At 37.6% G+C, this 25675-nt stretch overlaps 1 protein-coding gene across 15 annotated transcripts in view; it reads left to right on the top strand.

Moving 5' to 3' along the window:
- Positions 1–25675, top strand: part of NEDD4L (NEDD4 like E3 ubiquitin protein ligase) — a 319995-nt gene that overhangs the window by 150991 nt on the left and 143329 nt on the right. For 6 of the 15 annotated variants that reach the window (XM_039358058.1, XM_039358054.1, XM_039358053.1 and 3 more), the window contains 3 exons: positions 1967–2048; positions 3833–3871; positions 16112–16165. Coding sequence is in view for 11 of the 15 variants with exons in the window: in XM_039358054.1 (XP_039213988.1) it covers positions 1967–2048; positions 3833–3871; positions 16112–16165 (175 nt within the window). In the remaining 4 variants the exon portion in view is untranslated. Of the gene's footprint in view, positions 1–1966; positions 2049–3832; positions 3872–16111; positions 16166–17929; positions 18167–18226; positions 20267–25675 lie in introns of those variants that run through there. The other 9 variants (XM_039358045.1, XM_039358057.1, XM_039358051.1 and 6 more) reach the window with 7 other exon arrangements.

Raw genomic sequence — 25675 nt, 5'->3', positions numbered from 1 at the left:
TCAAAGATCTTGTCCCAAGATGGAGGAATAAGTGAGTACAATTTCATCCATCATTTTCATAACATATGTAATGAATTAGCCCACATTGGCTCTGTGTTTTGAGAAGCAAGCATTATCATCCATTCTTCTTAACATAGAGGATGTTAAGATAAACAGGACAGGAACATTCAACTAACAGTTTTGTTCGCCCCCCATCATAACAAGATATTCAACCAAGATCATAAATTAGTCATCTGATGAACAATGAGATGTGACCAGTTATGACTGATTAGGTTCAGATGTAGTCTGGATTTTATTTGGCATGAATGCCAAGAATGATTTGTCCAGTAAACTATGATTAAAGGAAACATGATGTGTAAACCCAACTATTTTGTTGGCTTACTCAACAGTTATTGGGATATTTTTGCTTACACTACTTCTCTGCTCATTGCAAAGATTTCAAACTCTGGACTTCTGTAGCAACAAAACTGTAGGACATTAAGACAGAAATAAGAAATATGCTTCTTGATTTCTAGCTACTGTACTGCCACTTACAAAGCCAATGGGAAGTAAATACATTCTGTGAGTTAGAGCCATGTTTCTGAGCTGATGTCATTCTGTCAATCCATGAATATTAAATCCCAGGGGTGCCATTTTTTTTCTTTCACTCCAAATGTGTCAGCTCCTCTTTGAATCCTGCCTGCCAAGCGGGCTCTCTGCTTTGTGAGAAAATTCAAAGCAGAGGTCTGCTGGGTAATATATTAGAATGACTTTACAGAGGAACAAAGCTGTATTTTAGGAAACTTTCCAGAATGTTGCTTGGTGAAAGAGGTTCAGAGCTGAGAACAGGATTCTGTCGAATGCTAGGATGAATTGAGGTAGATGCCTCTCTATACACAAAAGGCAGCTAATTGGATTTGTCAGTTGTGAGAAAATTAAAAATTGTTCTCATGCGTTATGCAGAACAGCAGGTTGAAGTTGATTAATAAGCCTGTCAAAATCTGTAAGTGTTGATGGGGATGGTTATAAAAAGGTCCAAGTTGCAAAGTGAGTAACTTGTCAAATACAAAAAATACAATACAATTCCAGTGAGCAGAAGCCTTACAGTGAAAGATCCAACTTGAACTGAAGAGGAATTTCCTGTGAGAACTATTAAGCAATGGAACAGCTAAAATTATGTGTGCTCCCTCACTGGAGGTTTCCAAGAATAGTTTGGATAGTCATTTGCCAGAATTGTATTTATTTACATATGAGATTTATATGACGCCCATCTCACTGTCATGTGACTCTGGTAGCTTACAATCTGATAAAACAATATTATAAAAGATTAAAATGGTAGAAGAGTAAATATGACATTAAAATTGGCAGAAAAACAGCTAAGATAGGGGAATATACAATGGAGCGGAGGTGGGATATTCTGTTTAATCCAGTAACCACCTCCAGGATGATTTCCATCCAGGTCCCAGGCCAAAAAGAGCCATACAGATGCATCAAATTTTTGTGGTGAATGAGGTGAAGGGTGGCTGAGGCTAGAAAACATTTTCAGTTATGTCACCTGATCTTTGGACAGGCTTTCTCTAGAAATTAGAGTGATCCATTCTGTAGTGGACTTCTAGAAGCCAAAAAAAGCTGAGCTCTTCCACAGGGCCTCTGGATGTGATCTTCATCATTTGGTCTTCAAGGGCATTTTTGCTATTACTGTTGCTGTTGGTTTTGATTTGTTGGGTTGTTCCTGTCTCTGAGGTTAAGGAAAGAGTCATAGAGAATTTTTTAAATTGTGTGCATACATGTGTGTGACTCATGGACATTTTGTCATGCTTGTTTTTATTTTCATTATGGTAGATTTATTTATTTTCTTGCAAGCCTTGGGGAGTTGAACTGGTTTCAACTATACAATATAAATTGCATAAGTATATAAATACAACAACTTGACAATAAGCAAATTAAATTATGTAATGTGATGTTAATGGCAGTTTTTCTGTTGCAGTGATCCGTATGTGAAACTTTCATTGTATGTAGCAGATGAAAACCGAGAACTTGCCCTGGTGCAAACAAAAACTATTAAAAAAGTAAGTAGAAGTAATAAGCATGCATTTGAAAACATATATTTCTCATGTTTCAAAAAGGGCTGTTATTTATAGCCTGATAGCCAGTTTGGTCTAGTGCAGGGGTGTCAAACTGCTGACCCGCAGGCTGGATGTGTCATGCCAAAACCACACCCACCCCATTGCCGGCAATGGAAAAAAAGTCTTAATATGTTGCGACACGTCATGTGACATTGCGAGTTTGACACCCCTGGTCTAGTGGTTAAAGCTTTAGGCTAGACACCAGGAGATCATGAGTTCCAGACTTGCCTTAGGCATGAAAGCTGATTGGGTGACTTTGGACCAGTCACGCTCTCTCAGCCCAATCCACCTAATAAGTTTGCTGTTGTGGGGAAAATAGGAGGAAGAAAGAGTATTATATATGTTGGTCACCTTGAATTATTTATAAAAATGTTAAAGATGGGATATAAATAAACAATAAAAATACCCAATAATTCCATAAAGCTGGAACTGCCTTTGAAAAAGTCTTATTACAAACCCGCCAGCTGCTCTGCTAGACCCTGATGATCATTTGTGGAATTGAATAGAAAATCTAGGCTTATCAGAAATCCAGAGGGGCAGTAGGTGGCAGAAAAGTGTTAAGCGTTTTGTGTATCTTTGCTGCCCTCTGGTGGTGCTTTGAATTTTTGCATGTCTAAATCTGGCAGCGTTAGCACGGCCCTTGTAGCAGTTGCTCACTAATAATATTTCATCGGTATGGTGCGAGAAAACTATCAGTGATTCAGAACATTGTATTTCAGCCTCACCCAAAGAGAACATGTAACATTAATTCTGATACAGCATCACTGAATATTAGGCCAAAGTTCACCTTTTAGGCACCATAGTTTTTAATAGTCTAGATTCAAGATCAGTTAAGGATCCCCTGACATGCTAATTTATACATATCTATGAAAAGATGCTTTGCTCTATTTCTCTTGCACATCAGAAAGAAAGCAATTATAAATATTAGAACTTTATTAATGTTGGTATTCTCTCAGGTTAATTACCAAACCTAGTTTATCAGGTTTTTTTGTTCTGTTCCTGGCCTTTAAAAATGTATAAAGGATTATTATTTCACAAGGATCATCATCCACCCATTTTCTTTTTATTCTCTTCCTCATGATGCTGTTGCTATTTAGGAAAAAATATAATTGAGATTTTTTTTTCATGCTTTTAAAAAATGGGGATTTTTGTTTATAAGATAAAAGGTTTTTCTAATAAGCTCTCTCAGGTACTCTCAATGTATTAATTGATAGTGCAGTTTAATAAGATTATTGAACCATATTTTGAAATGTATCTCTTGGTATTCCTTTCCTTTTTTTAGAATAGGGAGTATAAATTATGCTTGTGCAAATAACATGACTGGGGAGATCTTTCTACTGACATATTCTTTACCGTATCCTCCAGTAACTTCCCCAGTGACAGGCTGAAGAATTTTTAATAATGAAATATTTAACTCTCTTTATTAAGACATCTCTGCTCAGGTCATCACTGATCAGCTCTCACTGTGTAGTTCCTAATAATAGTGGCGTCTATTTCTGGTTTATCCTACTTCACATGGCCTCCCACAAGTAGTTTGCTTAGCAAATGAATTTGAAGCCTTTTGATAATAATGTCTTTATTGCTGACAAAAGCTGTGCCGGTGATTTTTCTTCCTCCCTCCCTCTCTCTCTCTCTTGTGTTGTAATTCACCACAAATTGTACTGTATATTTGCAGCCTTTTCTAAAGGATTGTGTTACTAAAATTTCCACCTCTTTTTTTTTTACAGACTCTAAATCCAAAATGGAACGAGGAATTTTATTTTAGAGTAAGTTTTGATTTTAAGAAGTTTTACTCTATGTTGAAAGTTGCTCAATAATACTTGTATACCAGTTATTTGCCAAAATCCCCCCACCCAATAAATTTTGTGGTCTGTTTAGATAATCTAAGAAACAGCTCTGGATGGTAGTCAGAATGTTATAGCCTTCCCATTTTCTTAGTTGCCTGTCTTAGTTTTAATTGGAGCAAAGGGATGAAGAAAAGATAAACAGTAGAGGTGGAGAAAAGGACTAGAATAAAGGCAACCATGTTTGGTTAAAAAGAGCCAGATCCTAATGTGCAAGTTGATATTTAGGTTGATGAATCAGGTTTGAAGAAGTTGAAAACTGCTAGATTAGTGTTTCTTTTTTATTTACAGAGAGGAGACCTGAAATTGTGTGTGCATGAGAAAGAACTCAGATTTTAACCAGATCTGAAGTTCCAAATCTTTAACTAAATCTTCCAGATGTGTTGTGTCTCTCTTTTGAGCCACTTTCTGGTTAATCATAGCCTGATCTCTCAAGAGCTTATGCAAGCAAGGTTGAGTATATTGTTAGAGATTGTTCAGAAGGGGTACCTACTCTTGGGTGATGGACAGGAATACTTTGAAGAGTTGTATCTTACAAAGGTGTAAGAGTTTTGGCAACACAGCTTGTGACATGTGTCTCTCAAACTTCGATGATAATCATGGTGATAGTTATAGGAAGCTCACTAGTGGTAATCTCTGGGATATTAAGGTTTGAAAAGGACTGCTAGTCTTTATCAGTGGCAAGAGTAGTTGAACTGTTATTGGGCAATGGTGTGCTTCCTGGAGAGCTGGCTTAAGTGTGCAAGCCACACATACTTTGAAGGTATTGGATAACCGAGACTCTTCTTGCCAATCCCTGATAGTTTCAAATAAGATCAAGAATTTCCAATCCCAGTCATACTGATGTAATCTTAATAATAACAACAATAACAACAACAACAACAATAATGAGAGCTATGCCAGAGGTTCAACCATACCGGACAGGTCTCATCAGAGGAATCAGACAAAGAGTGTCTCTCCCATAAAAAATATGGTGAGACGTAAATTACAGAATGCCATACCGGCTCAGATGTCACCCGGGTTAACAAGGTCTGCGCTAGATATTGGAGTTCCTGGATATCTGGTGAAAAATGGATTACAGGACTCAGGACTGTTGGCTGAGCAACCAGGGCCAGCAGTTGCAGAACTACTGGAAAAAAAGATGTTTACCTGTCGCAGATACACAGTAATTGAAAACAAAGAAATAATGATCTGTTACTACAGATCAAGTCCAACAAGAAGAGGATATCTAAAACAAATGCACCAGTTCTGGAAAGAACAACATCCAGAATCAGAAATAACAGAACAGAGACTAGCAGATCAATGCCTATTTATAATACGAAATAAAGTATTCATAGAAACAGAACTGGACGAACTGCAAAGGTTTACCCAGGGCAAAGAAATCAAAGCCTTACCAGAAGTAATTCAGAATGTAGAGGCAAACCAAGGGGAGTTGGCAGTGAAGGAATCCAGCAGAGATACACAACTGTTCTCATTTGGAAACCAGGCACCTCTACCTCAGGAAGAACAAAACCCTCTAACTAAAGAAATAAAAGAATTGAAACAAAGAATAACTGAGCATCTAGAAAGCACAAAAACAACAGAATAAGGCTGCCTGCATTGAAGCTTGTTCCAAAGAAACAGCTAGCACAAGCATTAAAAGATGCAAATACTGCAGTATCAAGTATAAGCACCAATTCACTGCAAGAAACAAACCAATTAATGTACAGCATAGCTGCAGTTATAACTGAATACCTGGGATGCAAAATCAACAAAAAAGAAAAACAAACAAACAGTGCACCAGAAAAATGGAAGGTTAGACTAGAAAATAAGATCAGCAAGTTAAGATCACATGCAAGCAAGCTAGAACAGATGAAAGAAAAGAAGCTGAAGAACAAGAAGACCAAAGAATACCTAATCAAGAAATACCACTTAGAAACAAGGAAGATCAAGGAAGCACTGGAAATAATAAAGCAACAAATAACAGCTATAGCCAGGAAAATCAGTAGATATGAAGCTCGAATTGCAAACTATAGGCAGAACCTCCAATTTCAATCCAATCAGAAATGTTTCTACCAATCCATCAATGGAGAAACTACAAAGAATCAGTCAGTACCTGACAAGGAAGAAACAGTGCAGTTCTGGAAGCAGATATGGAATAACCCAAAGAAATACAACAAGGATGCGGCTTGGTTAAAAGAGGTGGACGCAAATAAAACAGAAGTTGAAATGGAAGAACTAGTAATAACAACAAAAATGGTAGAAAAAAGAGCAAGGAAAATCAAAAATTGGTCAGCACCAGGTGAAGATGAACTGCATGGGTTTTGGTTGAAACATCTAACTGTTATACACCCACTAATTGCCAAGCAGTTCAACAATATACTACAAGGAGGAGAAATTGAAAAGTGGCTAACAACTGGGAAAACCTACCTAATAATGAAAAATCCAGCAAAAGGGGCAACACCAGGTAACTACAGGCCAATTACCTGCTTACCAACAACTTTCAAATTACTAACTGGTGTGGTAGCTGATGCAGTATAACAGCATCTAGTTGAAAACAATCTCTTTCCACCTGAGCAGAAAGGAAACTGCCCCAATAGCAGAGGAATAAAAGATCAACTCCTAATAGACAAAATGATCTTGGAAAACTGCAAGAAAAGGAAGACCAACCTGAATGTGGCATGGATTGACTACAAAAAGGCATTTGACTCTCTGCCACATGACCGGATAATCAAGTGCCTAGAAATAACAGGAGTCAGTAGAAAATCAGAAAATTGTGCAAAGATCAATGGCACAATGGAAGACACAGTTGCAGATCAATGGTGAGAGGCTGGGAGAGGTTAATATCAAGAGAGGAATATTTCAAGGAGATTCATTATCACCATTACTATTTGTTATTGCACTGTTTCCTCTGTCAACAATACTGAATAACTCAGGACATGGCTATCAAACATCAAAAACATCTGCCAGACTATCCCACCTCCTTTATATGGATGATCTGAAGCTGTATGGAAAAACATCATCTGAAATAGAATCGCTGCTCAACACTGTCCGTATATATAGCCAAGATATTGTAATGGAGTTTGGCTTGGACAAATGTGCCACACTTACTATCAAACAAGGAAAAATAGTGAAAACTGAAGGAATCAAGATGCTCCACGAAAATAACATTAAGAGTCTGGATGAGTACTACAAATACTTGGGTATCCTTCAAGCTGACAACATCAAGCACACTGAAGTCAAGAAAAAGATTAGAGGTGAATACATCAAGAGAGTGAAGAAGATCTTAAAGTCCAAACTCAATGGAGTAAATACCATAAAGGCAATCAACACCTGGGCAATCCCAGTCATTAGGTACACAGCTGGAATAGTGGACTGGACTCAAGCAGAACTAAAAGCAATGGATAGGCAGACCAGAAAAATAATGACAATGAATCATGCCCTTCATCCACGCAGTGACATTGATAGACTTTATCTACCAAGGCAAATAGGTGGGCGTGGAATGCTACAAGTACATCAGATGGTTGAAGAAGAAAAAATGGCTTTGGAAGAATATCTGAAGAACAATGATGAAGATGCACTGAAATTAGTATATCAGGAAGGCTTACTGACTACTGGAGAGACCAAACTGGCCTACAAGAAAGACCAAATGAAGAACAGAATAGAGGCATGGGAAGACAAAGCACTACATGGCCAATACGTGAAAAAAAAGGGAAAGCAGATAATAATAAGACCTGGCAATGGCTAAGAGCAGGAAAATTGAAGAAAGAGACCGAGGGACTAATTCTGGCTGCACAAGACCAAGCCTTAAGGACAAATGCATACAAAGTCAAAATTGAGAAGACAGCAACAGACAGTAAGTGCCGCCTATGCAAAGAAGCTGAAGAAACAGTGGACCACTTGGTAAGCTGTTGCAAGAAGATTGCACAGACTGACTACAAGCAGCGGCATGACAAAGTAGCAACAATGGTGCATTGGAAGATCTGCAAAAAATACCATTTGCCTGTAAGCAAAAACTGGTGGGATCATAAAATAGAGAAAGTCATAGAAAATGATAAAATTAAACTGCTCTGGGACTTCAGAATTCAAACAGACAAGCACCTGCAACATAACACCCCAGACTTAACAATTGTGATAAGAAAGACAAAAAAGTCTGGATAGTGGACGTGGCAGTGCCTGGAGACAGCAGAATAGACGAGAAAGAACTGGAGAAGATGGTGCTTTGGAAAATAGCTTAATTCCCTCTTCTTTATCTCAGGGGCTGCCATAAAGAAGAGAGAATTAAGCTATTTTCCAAAGCACCTGAAGACAGGACAAGAAGCAACGGGTGGAAACTAATCAAGGAGAGAAGCAACCTAGAACTAAGGAGAAACTTCCTGACAGTGAGAACAATTAATCAGTAGAACAGCTTTCCTCCAAAAGCAGTAAATGCTCCAACACTGGAAGTTTTTAAGAAGAGACTGGACAGCCATTTGTCCGAAATGGTGTAGGGTTTCCTGCCCGAGCAGGGGGTTGGACTAGATGACCTCCAAGGTCCCTTCCAACTTTACTACTACTACTACTATTATTATTAGATAACAAAATACAAAGACCTACAAATAGAAATAGAAAGACTGTGGCAAAAGCAAGCAAGGGTAGTACCAATAGTGATAGGCTACTTGGGTGCAATCCCAAAACAACTGGAGCACCACTTGAACACCATTGGCATTGACAAATTCGCTATTAGTCAATTGCAAAAGGCGGCCTTACTAGGAACTGCTTCCATCCTGCAACGATATCTGTAATACCATCAAATATCCACATCTTCCTATCTCCGGTCCTGGGTAAGGACTCGATTGGTAGACAAAATGCCAAATCCAGTCTGAACATCTGGCTGACTGTGCGATGATCCAAAATAATAATAACAATAACAATAATAATGTTGGAAGGGACCTTGGAGGTCATCTAGTCTAACCCCCTGCTCAGGCAGGAAACCCTATACCATTTCGGACAAATGGCTGTCCAGTCTCTTCTTAAAAACTTCCAGTGTTGGAGCATTCACCGCTGGTTAATTGGTTCTAACTGTCAGGAAGTTTCTCCTTAGTTCTAGGTTGCTTCTCTCTTTGATTAGTTTCCATCCATTGCTTCTTGTCCTGCCTTCAGGCGCTTTGGATAATAGCTTGACTCCCTCTTCTTAATTTGCTTGGCTAGAAATGAACATTCTGAATAGGGGACTGTTTACCCTCCATGCCTGCATCCTTCTGCCCATCTCTTTGTAGTTGTATTTGTGGCAGTGTAGCCTGTATCCTTAAGAACAAAAGCATATGAAAGAAACCAGGGTGCAGTGTCCTGCAAGATACACATAGGAAACTGCTTCATACCAAGTCAGCCCACTGTAGCATTATCTGCAGTTTCTCTCCAAGGATGATGCCTTTTTTTCCGGTTTTTTTTTTCTCCCCTTGCTTTGGTTGGAAATATTTGGGACAGAATGTGAGATGTATATGGTCTTACTATGACTACCACCAAGTGTGTTCCCCATTATTAGAATACCTTTTGTGTTCTCATTTCACTTAAACAAAACCAGTGGGAGATAGAAACTGTTAGTTTATAACATTTATAACTTATAGTGCTTTTGGTAATTTATAAAACGTATTCACGCTGGTGCCTTCTAATTTTACATTATAGTACCTACTGGTATGTAAACTGCAGCTTTTGGAGTAGCATGCTTGATTTCCTAATCTACCAGATTAATATATTCTTAATTAATAAATTAAGAGAAGAAAGAGAGAGTATTGGGCTACAACATAGCTCAAAGCATTCTAGGTCATGCCCAAATGTGCCGCAAAACATTATTGCTTTTGACATACATGATCCAGATTCTTACTATGTGTTAGTGGGGACATAATACAGTCCCAGTCATGTTTCCATATTCTCACGATTCCATGATTCCATGATTGTCAATTCTCGCTCTTTGTATTACTTCTTTTGTATCCCCCAAATTACATCCTTAGCCTGCCAGTGTATAAGTGAGACTTCCTTATACACACACACATTCCAACTCTTTGTCTCTAACAAATGTCTTCACTTACCTGGAGTTGATTTATGCTATAGAAGGGAAGCAAGTATCCCTTATCTAGAAATTATATTGCTTCAAGCTTAATCAACTGGAGTCCCATAACATGGAAACTTTATTTAAAAAGAGGGAGTGAAAGAAAAAAACTCAAGCAGAAAGGGCAAGGTAAAATTTCAGCAATTTAAATTTAATCTTTGGGAACAGCTGTCTGCCTACAGACTGAGGCATTGTAAGCTGTTGAATTGCTACTGTCTTTTTCAGACAGCGTCTATCCATTTGGCTTGCTTTATGCTCAAGTGTTTTAGAAACAATATTTTGGCATTGTCTCAGTAGCATTATAAATGGTTTTCAATCAGATTTTTATAGCAGTGTTAACAGTGAGAAGTAAGGTTTGATTTCTGTAGATATTTTGAAGTAACACTGAATCTTTTTAATACTAAGCAATGGCCAAGAAAAGGGGGGAGGGGGGAGAAGGACTGAGTTGACAGTGGATCAAATTTGTTTTGATTAGTAATGCACAATCCTAGGAATTGTTTTGGTACTGAATGTCTGCTCCTAGCTTTTTCCATTCCAGTCATAACAAAATTTAATGCATAGGAATCTTTCTAGAAGAACTTGTGTCTGGTCAGTTTGCACTTTATGTTAATAAAGCTTGCAATGCTGAACTCCCAGACTGCACCGTAAACCTAATTAATTGCAATGGGATTTGTTTTCAGGTAAGCATTCATAGGATTCAGTTCTGAGATGGCAATCTTATATATGTTTATGTGGGAATAAGTCCCATTAGGGCATAGTGGAACTTGCTTCCAAGTGCCATATATTCTGGCTTATAAGGCGACCCAGCGTATAGGATGACCCCCGACTTCGGCGCCGATTTTAACGCTTGCGAAAGTCGTCTTATACGCCGGAAAGTACAGTAAACTCATACTACTTTATGGGTTTGATACTGTTGGTGAAGTCAAAAGTGTTTATCCAACTTTTGGTATTTGCCTGAAAATATTATAAAATTCATAAAATGGTAAGGCTAGAAAGGAAAACAGTAAATCTGTCCCATATCTGTGGGTCAAATATTACTACTTTTATAGGATATGTTCACCCCTGGAAAATCAGAATGAGGAAAAAAGATAACTGACAGCTGTTAGGTGCAATCACGTCTATTTAGTAAAATATATTCTAATCTATTGCAAATTATAGCATTTTATTTCACTAACTATAAAATATCTGAAAGAGCCCTGAAGCTAATTCAGTTTTAGCCTGAATTTAAAAATAAAAAAGATATGGCAATTTATAATTAGTGTTAACTATGGAAGCTTCCCCTAAATTCAGAGGGATTAGTTAGAGAAATTGTCATAGTGAGAGGAATTACAAGTACTCCTCATTTAATAACTGTCTCGTTAGTGATCATTTGCTGTTTTAACAGTAACTTTATGACCAATCCTTGGCAGTTATGAAATTCCCAAGTCTGTAAAGCAAAGAAAAGTTGAAGTAAGATTATCAGCACAGTTGCTGTTTATTTAGTAGTCCCTTTGTTAATGACCAAGCTGGAGATCCGAATTGTATGTGGGAGATCCCAGATTGAACCTCAGGCATCTTCAAAGTGCTGTCATTCCTATTCCTGTTGAAAGAGGCTAGGAACCCAACCTGTAATCTTGTGCTTGCAAAGGTACTGCTTTTTTGCCAGGTAGTAGAAACCTGGAACATAAAATTGAGGGATGATGAAAACTACCAGATGCCATGAGTACATCTGAAATGTGAGAGTTTTTATGACATTCTAACGAAATGATTACTATTTGTAGGGGCTTGCCTGATCATCAAATTGAGCATACTCAATCACACTACCGATTTTCTAAAAGATAACTCAGATGTAAAGACTGGTATTTGTTGGTTGGATAAATGATAATAAGCCCTGCAAATAGCAGTAGAACTGTGGGGGGAGGGGGGGGAAACCAAAGCAAAGATGGTACCAATAACGATAGGTGCTTTGGGTGTGATCCCAAAACATCTGAAGCACCACGTGAACATCATTGGCATTGACAAAATCATAAGTCAATTGCAAAGGCAGCAATGCTATCTTTAACAGCATCAAAGAACATCAGCCTATACCAGGTCCTTGGAAAAGGAATAAAAATGCTAAATCCAGTCAAAACAGCTGGCTGACCGTGTAACCAACAGCAATATAATTTCATTCAGCTGTATTTCTCTACTATTTACATTTTTATAATAGTGTCTGTGGGCTTATATGGTAGTACCTAGCTTGCAATTAAGGCTGTAATCCTAATGTTTTTTTGGGGGGAGCTGCTCAGAGCAAAGAAGTGGAGAATGATAAACTTGGAAGCTTATTGGTCATAAAATGGAGACATGTAGAGAAGGAGTCTATCCATGTGTAGTTTAAGTGTAGTTTCTAGTGTATTTCTGAATATTTTTCTGCTTTGGGCTAGTTCCTGGACTTTCTCTTCCCTAGCAATCAAGGAGTAGAATCAAAGAACTCTTGAGATGGTGGAGAGACTTACAATTCAAAAATTTAAAAAAAATCATAATTGATCTTACAAAAATGTAAGAATCAGGCTAAACATAGAATAAATTTAAATAAACTAGATACTTTTCAAAATAGATATGAAGATAGACAGCCAGCAGGGATGCAGAACATGTGGTCATTCTGAATGTCATTATCTGACCGCTGGACAGAGATTGTGTTTGTAGCTTGGTGCAAGCAGCTGCTACTATTCAGGATGATTTCAATGCCTTCAGATCAAGGTAGCTCTGCTGGAATAAATAAGTTGGATAGAGAAGTAGGTGAGTGCAGCGCACAAGGACATGATAGCAAAGCCCCACTCAGAATCACCCCTTGGCTGTTACAGAAAATGAGAGTCCTGGACAATGAGGACATCAGACTAAGGAAGAAGGAAGTTCTGGTTCTGGAAGCCAAATTCTCGTAACTTAAGCATGAAGCTGAAAACAAGACCTTCAAGACACTTTCTCTGAAACACCATATGTTCCATGAGCAGAACTAGCTAAACAGGCAGAACTGAAAAGTCTCAATGTGTGGATGAGATATTGATGTTGCAAGGGGGGCTTCCAGTTTATTAGGCACTGAAGAATGTTTTGGGAAGAACCAGACCTATACAGGAGAGACAGGCTCCATTTGAATTAAAAGGGAACCCTGGCACTTAAAATTAAAAAGACGGTAGCTTTTAAACTAAGTTCAGGGGGAAAGCCAACAGGAGTTGATGAATCTCTGCATAAACTCTGGCAAAAGACATAGAGACAATGAGGGAATCGAAAAGAAATTTTGAGGGGCATATTGCCAAATCTGTGAAGCTTCTTCAAATAAGCCAACTTCATTGGTCCCTTGGATGAAGAACGAGTGATATGCTAGAAAGGTAAATTACAGAGTAGCCAAACAATTTTTTACCTCTATCTGCACTGGAGAAAAATTGAGGTCGATCCCTAAATCTGAGTTCCTGCTCTCAAGAAGGGAATCAGATGAATTGAACCATATAGTGGTGACAAGAGAAGAAGTGTTAGGCCTTATTGACAAAGTGAGAAATTGCCATACTGCAATAGCTACTTGCAAGGTTACTGAGGAATTTAAAGCTGAAATTGTAGACCTCCAAACTGAAATACGAAGTCTGTCTCTATACTTGTCCTCTATAATTGAAAACTAGAAATTGGTCAGTGGAACTCCAATTTTTAGGACGCATGAGGAGATGCAGAAAATTATAGGCCTGTCAGCTTAATATCTGTTCTGGGGAAGATAGTGGAAACCACAATTAAAGAAAAAATATCAAACCTTTATAGACACAAGCCTAATCCAAAGATACCCAACAAGATTTCACTAAGGGAAGGTCCTGTCTAAGTAATCTACAAAAGATTTTTTTGAGGTTGATAATAAATAAGTAGATAAGGGCAAGCCAGCAGACATTCAAAAAGCCTTTGATTAATTTCCTCATCAAAGACTTCTCCGTAAGTTTAACTGCCATGAAATAACACAGCAGGTCCTCTTGTGAGTAAGCAACTGCTTGAAGAGTAGAAAACCAAGAGTAGGAGTCAATGGACATTTTTCACAATGATATAACTAATGGAATCCTCCAGGGTCCTGTCCTAGGACCAGTGCCTTTTAACATATGTAGAAATGATCTGAGACCAGGTGCAACTAGTGAAATAGTCAAGTTTGCTGAGGTTACTAAATTGTTCAGGATGGTAAAAACAACAAAGGGCTGTGAACAGTTCCAAAGGGATCAATGACATTAGAGGAATAGTCATCAAAATGGTTGATGTCATTGATGTGCATTGGAACAAAAATCCTGACTATTTATCCATTCTAATAGGATCAAAACTAACAGTTACTAATAAGGAAAGAGATCTTGGAGTAAGGGTAAACAGGTTATCCAGGGTGACAAAACAATGTGTGCCCACTGTAAAAAAAAAAAAAAAAAAGCCAATGGCATTTAGGGATAATATAATAAGGAACAGTACTGAAAACAGAAGTGGCAATATTATAAATATATAATAAATAAATACATGTATATTATATAATATATTATAAATATTACATAAATCAATAGTACAATCTCATCTGGAATATTATATGCAATTTTTGTCACCTCAAAAGGTTAGATAACCAACTAGAGAAAGTTCAGAAGAGGGCAAGCAAGATCAAGGGGCTGGATCGTCTTCCCCATCAGAAAAGGTCATAACATCTGGGGGGTTTAGTCGAGAAAGGAGGCGAACGGTTATGTTCTTATATTCTTACATCCCGTGTAGTTATTTATGCAACCTGTCTGGTGCTGGAGTATAGTCCAGTGTATTGAAGATCCTAAGAACAGATAATACTCAGACTGTAGAAGTTGAGCAGCGTTTGTTTACTTGGCTTGGAATTTCTGCTTTTTTGTATTTAGAGCAGTGGTTCTCAACCTTTTTAATGCCGCGACCCCCAACCGGTCGTAAGTCGAGGACTACTCAACCAGTCGTTAAGTGGAGGACTACTCAACTGGTGCAGCACCGTTTGCAGAATGGGACTTTTGGTGGGCTCAGCAGGGCAGAGACAGCCTGGACAATTCCTATTGGCTTTTGAAAGCAATAGAATTAGACTCTATTCAAGAGAGTCTATTCTATTGGCTTTCAAAAGCCAATAGAATAAAAGGGAGTAGCACAGCTAAGGAAAAGGGGGAAAAAATGGTGGACTGCGTTGTTTGGCGACCCCCATGAAATGGTCATTCGACCCCAAATGGGGTCCCGACCCACAGGTTGAGAACCACTGATTTAGAGTAATGTTACAGTCTACTTTGGTTATATATCTCTTGGCATGTTATGGATACTGCTGCCTCATTTTGCATTTGTTTAAGTCAGGTTTCATTCATTTTCAATGCATAGGCCTAGTTGGTCGACCAGTATTATCCAAGTATCTCCATTTTTCCCCTGACCTGACCATGACTGGGAGAGAGAATTGGCAGTTTCTAGTTTTCATGACATTCATCATGCACACACAAGAGAACATGAAATTCCTCAGAAGCTCCTTGATTCTCACAGAGATCAGATAATTTGTGTGAAGTTCAGTCACTGGAGTAAATTATTATGGACAATAAGTACTTACCTCTGAATTCAATGTCCATGAATTCCTAGAGAAAAGTAATTTTAAAATGACAAGCCGGACAACCTGTGCAGCTGCATAAAGATTTGTTGAGTAGATATATAACTTCTGTTTCACACCGTTCCTTTTTTCAGCCCTGCTTTTATCTCGCCAGGTTTCAGTCTGCAGATCTTATTTGCCACCTTGTCTGGCCTTACCTCTTGCTTGCAGGAGGGGGAAACAAGAAGTGTTTAGCTACTGACATCTTTTGAGAATTTTTTTCAACCTCCATTTGCTTACAGCCTTGGGATATCCTGGTTTGTCTCATCCTAACCAATCCCGATCAAATATAACCTTGTTCAGCTTTTTGCGATTGACCAAAGTCAGCTAAATATTGCCACTTGATGGGACTGGGCTTAGTAAGGAATATGACCCAAGGGGGGGAAGGTCCAATTTGGAACTCTTTGAGAAAATAAATTCCATTTTTAAAACAAGTCTCATGGGTGAAAGAAAGAGCCAAATGAGTTTGGATTTATAGTCTTCTCTGTTTGTTCCCTTATAGGTAAATCCATCTAATCATAGATTGCTGTTTGAAGTGTTTGATGAAAATAGATTGGTGAGTATTTTTTTTCCTACGGTTATTGACTTTATGCATGAGAACATTGTGCCATACATTTCATTTTTCCTTCCCTCCCTCTCTCCACTGGGGAAAATATTTCTTAAAAGTGGGACATGGAGAGATGTAATACGCATTAGTAGTAAGAGGCTAATAAATATAGTTCCTTTCAAATTGACAAGAAGATAGTAAATAGCTATTAAGCCCTTCAGTGGCTTCAGAACCTTGGATTTAAAGGTGGTAACTCATTTTTGCTACTGGAAGGGAGATGTCAGATATAGCAGAGATGTAGAAAACAAGCTAATTCAATTAAGTAGTAATATGTCTAGGCTTGGATCCAAGAAGGGGATGTTGAAAAGTGTTAAGATGAGAGACCTGTTCAACGTGGGGTCAATTAACCTGAGCTGTTTGCCATGCACTTGGTTTCTATAATCACTGAAGTATGGTGTGACTTTCAAGCTTCCATATGAATCCATTCAGCTGAAGAGCCGCAATTTTATCCCTCCTCCAGTAAGTAGCTAATAAATGTAGAGGCTTTTCTGTGGTAGCTCCTAAATTTCTTTAGTCCAGTGTTTCTCAACCTTGACAATTTTAAGGCATGTGGACTTCAACTCCCAGAATTCCACAGCCAGCAATGCTGGCTGTGGAATTCTGGGAGTTGAAGTCCACATGGCTTAAAATGATCAAGGTTGAGAAACACTGCGTTTAGTCCAACATACTTGCCGATGTAGTCTCTGTTTCAGTTTATAATTTGAACCAGGCCTATCTTTAAAAATGCATTTAATGTTCCTTTTATTTATGATCTAATGAATGTTAAGTACCATTATTTATTTTTTAATCTATCTATTTACTTTCATCCCATTTCCCCTCCTTGGGAAAATTTGCTCCGATTTTATTATAACGAACAGTATAAATGGCTATGAGTTATGGCAGATATCTACACTGTTAGAAAACAGGAATATAAAATGTGTTTAAATTAAATATATGGGTTAAGCGTCATGTTGTAAATAATGGAGCCTATAGATGCAGTTCAGAGTATACCAAAAGGTTTGGAGTAAAAAGAGAAACAAAAGGGGTATTTAAACTGTTCTTTGCTAGTTTGTATTCATCATAAATCAATGTGTTATCAAAGTACCTTCTCTCTGGAGTCCCAAACTTGTATTTAGAAGTGCTTAAAATGGTTAAAATAACCACTGAACCCTTTGGAGAAAGGCTACAAAGGTAGTTATAGTATCATAGTTTGTTGATTAATCAAATAAGATGGAAATATGTCCTCAAATTGTGTTAAATATGCTAAAGATGGTTTCAGACTTTATTCAGAACAGCAGCAGATGGATGATCTGATCAGTATTATTATTAGTCCTGTTTTTTTCTTGCCTGTTTAACAAAACAGGATTATGCTGACCTTTGGTATTTTAATTATTGAAAGTTTTTTCCCCTTTGGAGACCCTTTCTTTCTTCACTTGAAGTAAATGATAAGAATACTTAAGTCTTAAATATTTAGGACATCGTTCTTGGTGGATATTCTCACGATTTTTTTTTTCTATAGCTTTTGCTGTGAGGTTCTCATTTATACAGAACATTTAAGTGGTTTTATTTTATCTCCATAATAAACATTTTAGTTTCACTGACCCAGTTTTTAATTCGTGCTGCCCACAGATTTTGAGACAGTAGGATGTCTGTTTCTGCCCACCCCTTTCTAAACAACCACTCAGAGCAGAATCGAGTTTGGGCATTGTTTAATTTTGGGTTCCAGTCCATCTGTCTGCTCTTCTGACGCCTCTTGGCTCCTAACAAAGCAGAGCTCTCTTTCTCGCTGGCAATTCAACCTTTATAATACTGCTCACTTTCTCACTGGAAGGCTGCCATTGTTTAGCATGGAGTTTAAGTCAAATTCTGTACAGTTCTTCATGCTTACCCCTGCTTCAGCTTTTATCGTCTGCCCTGCTTCTAAAATCTAGGAACAGGAAGATGGATGGTGTTGCCTCTTGAATTGTGCATGTAAGAATTTCTTTCCTTTTCTCTCCTGTAAAAGTTGGAATGTGGTTGAAGCAGGTTATTGCAGTTTGTTTGCAGTAGCAACCCGATATCTCGGTTGGTTGTTAGGGCAGAAAGAGGAGTATTTAAATTACTTTTCAGTGGAAAGGAAGAAAGACTGAGTTCCTACTCTTTATTTGTAGTAGTCAAAAGACATTGGGAGGCTTAAATGAACAAAATCTCACATGTTCATTCTCTGTTTTTTTGGGGGGGGGGCTGTGTGCATGTGTTTCTCTGCACATGCCTTCTTCCAATCATTTCAGCAATATCTGCTCAGCTTGAGAATTTTGATAGCATAACAAGGGCAATTCGACAGGGTGGGGAAGGGAGAGGAAGTCTCCTCTGTGTGAGTTTGTGTCTGTGGTTTCCCACCCCCTCTGCTCCTTTTCTTTCTTTCTTTGCAGTAATTCAAAAGTGTTCTGTGAATATGATGCAGTTTAGATTTCTTTTCTTTCTTTTTTTGCAGTAATTCAAAAGTGTTCTGTGATTATGATGCAGTTTAGATTTATAGCAGAGCTGAGTGTGTTTGCTGCCTTAGTCAGCTGTGAGAGATCTCCCGCTGGGACCGATCCTTTCTGATGGAAAAGGAGCAGCTGGGAAGGTGCTGTTTCAGGCTCTTGCTGGTATTAAAGAGAGGGGGAAAAAAATAGTCGCTTGTATTGGAGAGGGGAAAACAGGTCATGTGACGCCAGCCCTCCTACCCGATGTCACAGTGTGGAGGAGCACCGATTGGTCTTGCCCAATCACGCATGGAATGTCGCTTGCCACTTGGGCTATTTCTGCTATCTGTCGCTATCAGTGCAGCAGTGCTAACACTTTGGCAGATGGGACACTTTTTCTTGGAGTTTATGTCTTTAGTTCTTAACTGCTGGCAGTGCCTGGCCTTGTTGCCTTCCCTCTCCTCTGCTTTCTCCCGCGACCATGGCCCATCGGTTGCGGTTTCATTTTGGCTCAGGGCGAAGCAATACAGCTCCTGAACTGGAGATTCTAGACCCTGAGAGGGAGGATAATGACGATTTTTTCATGGCATTCCACACTTTGCCAAGAAGGAATGGGCCTCACCCTTTCTCCAGGCACAGAATCGATTGTGAAGATGGCAGCGGCCGTCTGCAGGAAGGTGGCTCCTTAAAAAGAAGCACATCCATGTTTATCCCACAGCTTCTGAACAGCTTTGATGCGCGTCCCATGAGGAGCTCATCCATGCAGATTTCCCTTCAGCGCAATGCTGTGAATGGACATGCTGATGAATGTGGGTCTCCTCCAGAGGAGTCCTGTCACTTTTCTGGTCTAGGAGAGTGGCATACCTCTCTTGATGGAAGCCATTCTTCTCCAAGCAGTTCACAGGTAACTCCGGAGGATTCTCCAACGAGAGAACTTGAGAACATGGGACATGAGGTCAACGGAGGATCTTCTAACCACACAATATTTTGTACAATACCTTCTAACCACTGGAATAATAAGGGTGAAGCCAGCGGTCAAGAGGACAACACAAACAAATCTGCGCTGGATTTAAATATCAGCGGGGTAAGGATTCAGCATCGGGCTTCGAGTGCGGATATGCCTCAAGTTACGCTGATGCCATTTGGTCCAGAGCCCCCAAATAATGCTTCTTGCTCAGAACCCAGGCGCTGGTCTCTGCAGCACCTGCCAGATGGGTCAGCCAACTCTGGGAAAAAGTTATTTGTTCTTCAGTTGCAGCAGTCTCAGTCAAATAGCGCAGGGGCAGGTTGTAATTTTGGTTTTACAGGAACAAAAGGAGACAGGCTGGTCAGGTATCCACGGATACAGTTGGAGAGGAGCACCTCCTATCCAGTTCAGCCACAGGCTGATCGAATTAGCTCCATGGAAGAAGATGCACATTGTGGACATGACCAACGTGGCCCCGTTATGACCAGAAGCAATTCAGTTGAGCGGATTTCCCCAGGGCAAGGATGCACTTTTAAAATTCGTCCAGATCAAAACTCAAGGCAGCAGCATTTCAGAATTCTTGTAACTCATGAGAAGAACCAACCATGTGGGCAAGAAAATTCTAATACAGCTGCTCCACTGGCAGCCAACTCATCAGTAAGTAGAAACACCAGCATCCTGGCAATTTAAATATTCATTTTGCTGGCTGGGACAATAAATAAGTAAACAAATAAATCCAGGGTGCATTATGTAATTTTGCAATGCAACTCTGTGCTGCTAGAAAAAATTGTATACATCCAGTATAATCTCAGAGCATCTTTTGTTGCTACGCTATGACTACATCCAGTGAAGTGTTTTTAATATTTGCTACTGACTCAGATGTTACTTAATTTAATGTTATGTGGTATAAATACAGTGGGGATTCTTTTTGTAACAAATCTGTAAACTACTGTATCACTTTTTATAAATAGTGCCCCAGATGATAAATTAGGATTTCAAAAATTCTGCAATCTTCCTAGCTTCAAATTATTGAAATCTGGCTAATATATTATGTGCACACTACACCCACACACAGATAACTTGAACACTAGCAGGTTAGAACTGAACTATCAAAGAGCCAAGGATATAGTTTAAAATTAATGGCTTTACAATACTTTTAGTTGTTTAAATAGGTGCACCATTGCTTGTTTAAACAGGATTACTATTAATTAAGCTATCCCTGTGCATTGGGTGGTTAGAAACCTAGTTATAAATTTCTAGTAACTTGAAAAGGCTGCATGAAACCTCAGAATGTTTTGATTTGTTCAGTTCAGTTTGGTTTTATAAAGGTTAGATGTAACAATGAACAAGCACTTTGTGGTAATATTCAGCTTTGAAATATAATAGGTATCAGATTTGCAGCATACTGTACAGCAGAAGCTTTGCCAGATTTCTACATTATGCTACTGGCGTTTTTGACTTTTTTGGCTCCAGGTAAAAACCTTTTATTTTTCCAAGCATTTAAATAAATCATTTTGATATTTTCAAAATTAACTGTTTTGGTTCTTAACTTTATGCTGTATTCATTGCCACAATCATTTCTTTTACCATATCTACTGCAAGGATCTGGTATTTTCTAATATATACTTTTGCGTAGTCTTTTATGTAGTTTTTAAATTGACTGAGGTTTTTGTTAGTGTGTTCTGAATGGTTATAATGTCCCAGAGGCCCTTACATTATTGAGTGGCATAGAAGTTCAAATCAGTCAAGAAAGATTAAAGCCTGAATCTTACTGTGTAGTTTTAGCATTGCTGCAGTTTACCGTTGGTCATTGGAGTTTGCAAGTTAGGTGATGTGGAGCCTAGAATAATAAATATTGTGTGAAACCATGCCAAGTTTAGGGCCTTCTTGTTGCCCTAGCTTGTGTGTAATGCAGTTAGTGCCTGCTGATAGAAGAAGAAAGGACTATATATTGTTTAATTGCAGGAATTGGACTAGAAGATTTATCCTACACTAATTTTAATTCTTTAGGCCATGTGCGTTTTTAAAAGATTTAGGACAATTGAGTGGTAAAACCCAAATTTGAATCATAGAAAGGTTAACAAATTTTTTTTTTAAACGATCTGCAATTTGTGCCCATAACAGTCCCTGTTATTTTTCCTCATCTGCTTTGGATAAAGAAAAGAATCCTAAACTTAACTCTGTTTCTCCTGAGATTTTACTGTCTTTGCCACATCCCTCAGTTTTCAGTGCAAGCTTAACTGAAATCACACTAATATGATCTGAGCTTACTTTTACTCTAAACTTGTGGGGCTGTCCTTTTAAAAAATATCTTAAGGATTTTACACCAAAGCCTCTATTTAAAAAAAACAAACAGATTTTTCATCAATTGTTTTGATGATGTAAAGTATATATTTTATAAAAATTAATCAAGGTAGCAAGCATACCAAATACTCCTTCCACTTTTCGCCTCAACAACAATCCTGTGAGGTGGGTTAGTCTGACTGATTAGACCAAAGTCATCCAGCTGGCTTTCATGCCTAAGGTAGAACTTGAACTGAATAGTCTTCTATGGTGCCTTAATCATTATTTATATTATATCATATTACTTTAATTGAATATTATGGAATATAGAATTAAACATTTATGTGGTTGCTAGGAGTCAAAAACAACTTGATGACATATAATCAGTCAACAACGAATGAGCAAACGGCAATAAGATAAGGGTTTTTCACCATCTTGTAAATATCTATTTGAAGGAATTTTACAAATGTTTGATTTTGTATATTTTCTGCAGTATTGTTTGCTAAATATACATAATTCCTCATTCTGAAGTTTTTTCACTTACCTAGATGGCTCCACCCTTTAAAGGATTCCTGATAGAAGAATAGATATATTAGGTTAGGAAAATAGGAACCAATGGTTTAAAATATGCATTTTATATTGTATTATTAAAACACCCCCCAAATTTAAACTTGTATTCTTACCAAGAAGAGGATTTCACCATATTTTTGTATGGTATTTGTATATATGTACGCATTTACTAAATACATACACATCAAAGAGGTTTTTTTAAGTCCATGTCTATCTCATCTTAGATTTGAGAGGCTGTCTCTAATCACCCTTCAAAACCAAAAAGCAAGCTCTGTAATGAGAAAATTAATAGTAGCTGGTATTAAGCCACTGAATGTAATGCATTATATAAAATAATTCAAGAAAGACAGATTCTTTCCATCTTTAGTGAATTGTAGCACATTAACTGGTTCCAACGAAGAGTCGATGGGTACTCAGAATGATCTCCTATATCTGATCCTCTATATCTTTCAATACTGTTTTCAAAAGTAGGTGGATTCTGAAGTACAGAAATGGCAATAATTTACATTTAATCAGAACCCATTTGCAATGGTCAGTTCTTTGGGATAAAAAAATTCAAAGGCATGTTTTACTTTTCACTGCAATTTTTTTTCATGAATTATCACAATAAGAAAGTTCTTCCAGGACACGGTGAAGAGCTTGGAACTCCCAAAATAATGTTGAACTTAAATCTCATATTAATTCCAGTCAACACGGCGAATAAATACAGACGAGGGAAGGTGTAGTCCAGCCCAGGAAACAGACATACTTTTGCATCCCTTTTCTAAGACATGGTGACTTATACAGTAATAAGCACTGGTGGGATTCAGCCAGTTCGCACCACTTCAGCAAAACCGGTAGCTAATTTTTTGTTGCCCAGGCCCAGAATGGACTTCCAGAAACGGCATCCACACAGAGAACCAGTTGTTCACATATTTGAATCCCACCACTGGTAATAAGCAATGACTGCAGTTTTCAGCAACTTATAGGGGTTTTTTTTGTCCAATAATAAAAAGAAAATTAGCAATATTCAAGCATTTCAAGCACTAATCTTAATTTACCAAATAGCAAGGAAGCATATTAAAATATTTATACAAAATATCATTTCTGTAAGCAAGAGGAATATTATAAGCAAGTGCCAGACCCAAAAAATATGCAAAGAAATCTATTAGGTTTGGATTACATGTGATTCTGTTCAAGTCAATATAAAATGATGGGCTTAAAAAAAACCATGGATTTTTTCCAACATAAATTGGGGGAAGCCTGGTTGAACTTCTCTAATACAATAAATGTCCATTCTGATTTGAAATATTTTCTCCAAAAATGTCATCGAATTTGTAGAATATCATAAAAACTACAGTGTAAGATTTTTCTGGCCCTAATGTTTGCATTAGTTCTTCCTCTGTATATCAGCCATTATGTTGGGAACCATTTACACAAGCAGAACCACTCATGTCTTAAAAATAAATATAGTTCTCAATCCAGACAATGCAAGTGAAGTGAGATGGTCAATGTCCATTTGAACCCATCTTGATTAAACCTGGGCAGCTTCTCAGGATTTCTCTTCTGTGTAATGGTGTAGGTTTTCTATATAATCGTATGCATAATAAATTATATTCTGCATACAGTTAATATAATTTATTTGTATTTGGTAATCTGAAGAGTCTGTGTATGTATATGATGCAATATAATACAATACAATTTTATGTATATAAGACTCTAATTCTATATGGTAAAGTTTAATATTTCAGGTTGAACTTTCCAACTTTAGCACCTTTTTGCTTCTAAAGAATCACTTTTTATTGTCCACTATCAGATCACTATTATTCACCTGAAAAGCTTATAGAATTGTGCAAATTATAATCAGATTATACAAGGTTGCCTCCTAGATGATAAAGGCACTTGTTAGTAGGCATTTCCCAGAAATTCATCTAAATTGCCTATAGCTTTTTCATTTAATCTAATGTTCAAGCATAAGTTTCTGTACTTACAAATGGAAATAAATACTCTCATAGTCACTTGGAGAATGAGATGGGTGATATTTAAATTTGGTAAATAAATAATAAAAACTGATGCTTCTATGCAGGGCTTTTTTTGTCATAGAATGCCCAGAACGGAGTTCCGGCACCTTTTTTGGATGGAACCTTGTAGAGTAGGCAAGGCAGGTTGTATGACGTGTGTGAGTTCCGGCACTTTTTTTTTTTTTTTTTTTTTTTACAAAACACTGCTTCTGTGTAAATGCATCTCAGTTCCTACTTTGCATAAAAGCATAAAGTGGTTGGTTTAGTTTTGCCCTGACATGCCTTCGTAGCCCATTTAGTGCAGTCGATAAACTGTCATTTATGAAATACTGTTCTGTGCAAATGCAGCCACTTAAGGTTCATTCAGTAAACCATAATTGCATCACTTGGCTTGATGCAATAAGTGAACTCAATTTTATGTTATATAGCATGAGAGGAAGAGATGACTTAGTTGGTACCCCAATCAGATCTTGATGCTAAAGCAGAACAAACTACGTTGAAGACCTTTTCCCCCTTTTCATCTTAAGTTTTTTTCTTTTTATATGAATAACTTTTTTAAAGTTTGGAATTCGGAAAACTGTTGTTATCCATCTGTATTTAATTCAAACCATGGATTAGAATGTGGCTTGCTTACTAAATGGCAATAAATTAGGAAGATTAGTTCTCATTTTTACAGTGGGAGTAAAGAGAGAAGTTTAAAAAGTATAACAATTGTTGTCATAGTACTTAGTTTTGTAATTAACCCTTACATTTGAACTAGGTTATTGGGTACTTTTTCAAAAAAAATTAATTGTGATGTTGCAGGACAAATACCAGTTTTATATTAAAGAAGTTGTAAGAATTAGAGTTTATTGTGAAATCATTCTTTATATGATTTGAAGAAAGACCTTTTTTAAAAAGGTTGTAATAATTGTATTTAGGATAATCATTATACAATAATCATACATAATTGTTCTTTTAGAATCAGAGTAGGTTTGAAGTAGAGCTAGTCAAATATCTGAAGAGTGGGAAACTCAAGAAGGGTTTGAAGGTTTTTTGTTTTTTGTTGCAATGTATTATCTAGATTATTTTGAAGCCTGCTATGACTTAATTCTGCACATATGTGTTTTATCTACTGTATAAATGTATTTTCTAAAATCAGGTGGCAGCTTTTCATTTTAGTAATCTTTTTTCTTAATAATGACATCAGCATTAAACTTGCCAAAGCACTATC

The sequence above is a fragment of the Crotalus tigris genome, unplaced genomic scaffold (genome assembly GCF_016545835.1).
Source record: "Crotalus tigris isolate CLP2741 ecotype Arizona unplaced genomic scaffold, ASM1654583v1 scf7180000018975.1359446, whole genome shotgun sequence".
NCBI lineage: Eukaryota > Metazoa > Chordata > Lepidosauria > Squamata > Viperidae > Crotalus > Crotalus tigris.
The sequence above is the reverse complement of the archived record's forward strand: the minus strand, read 5'-3'. Positions and strand labels throughout refer to the sequence as shown.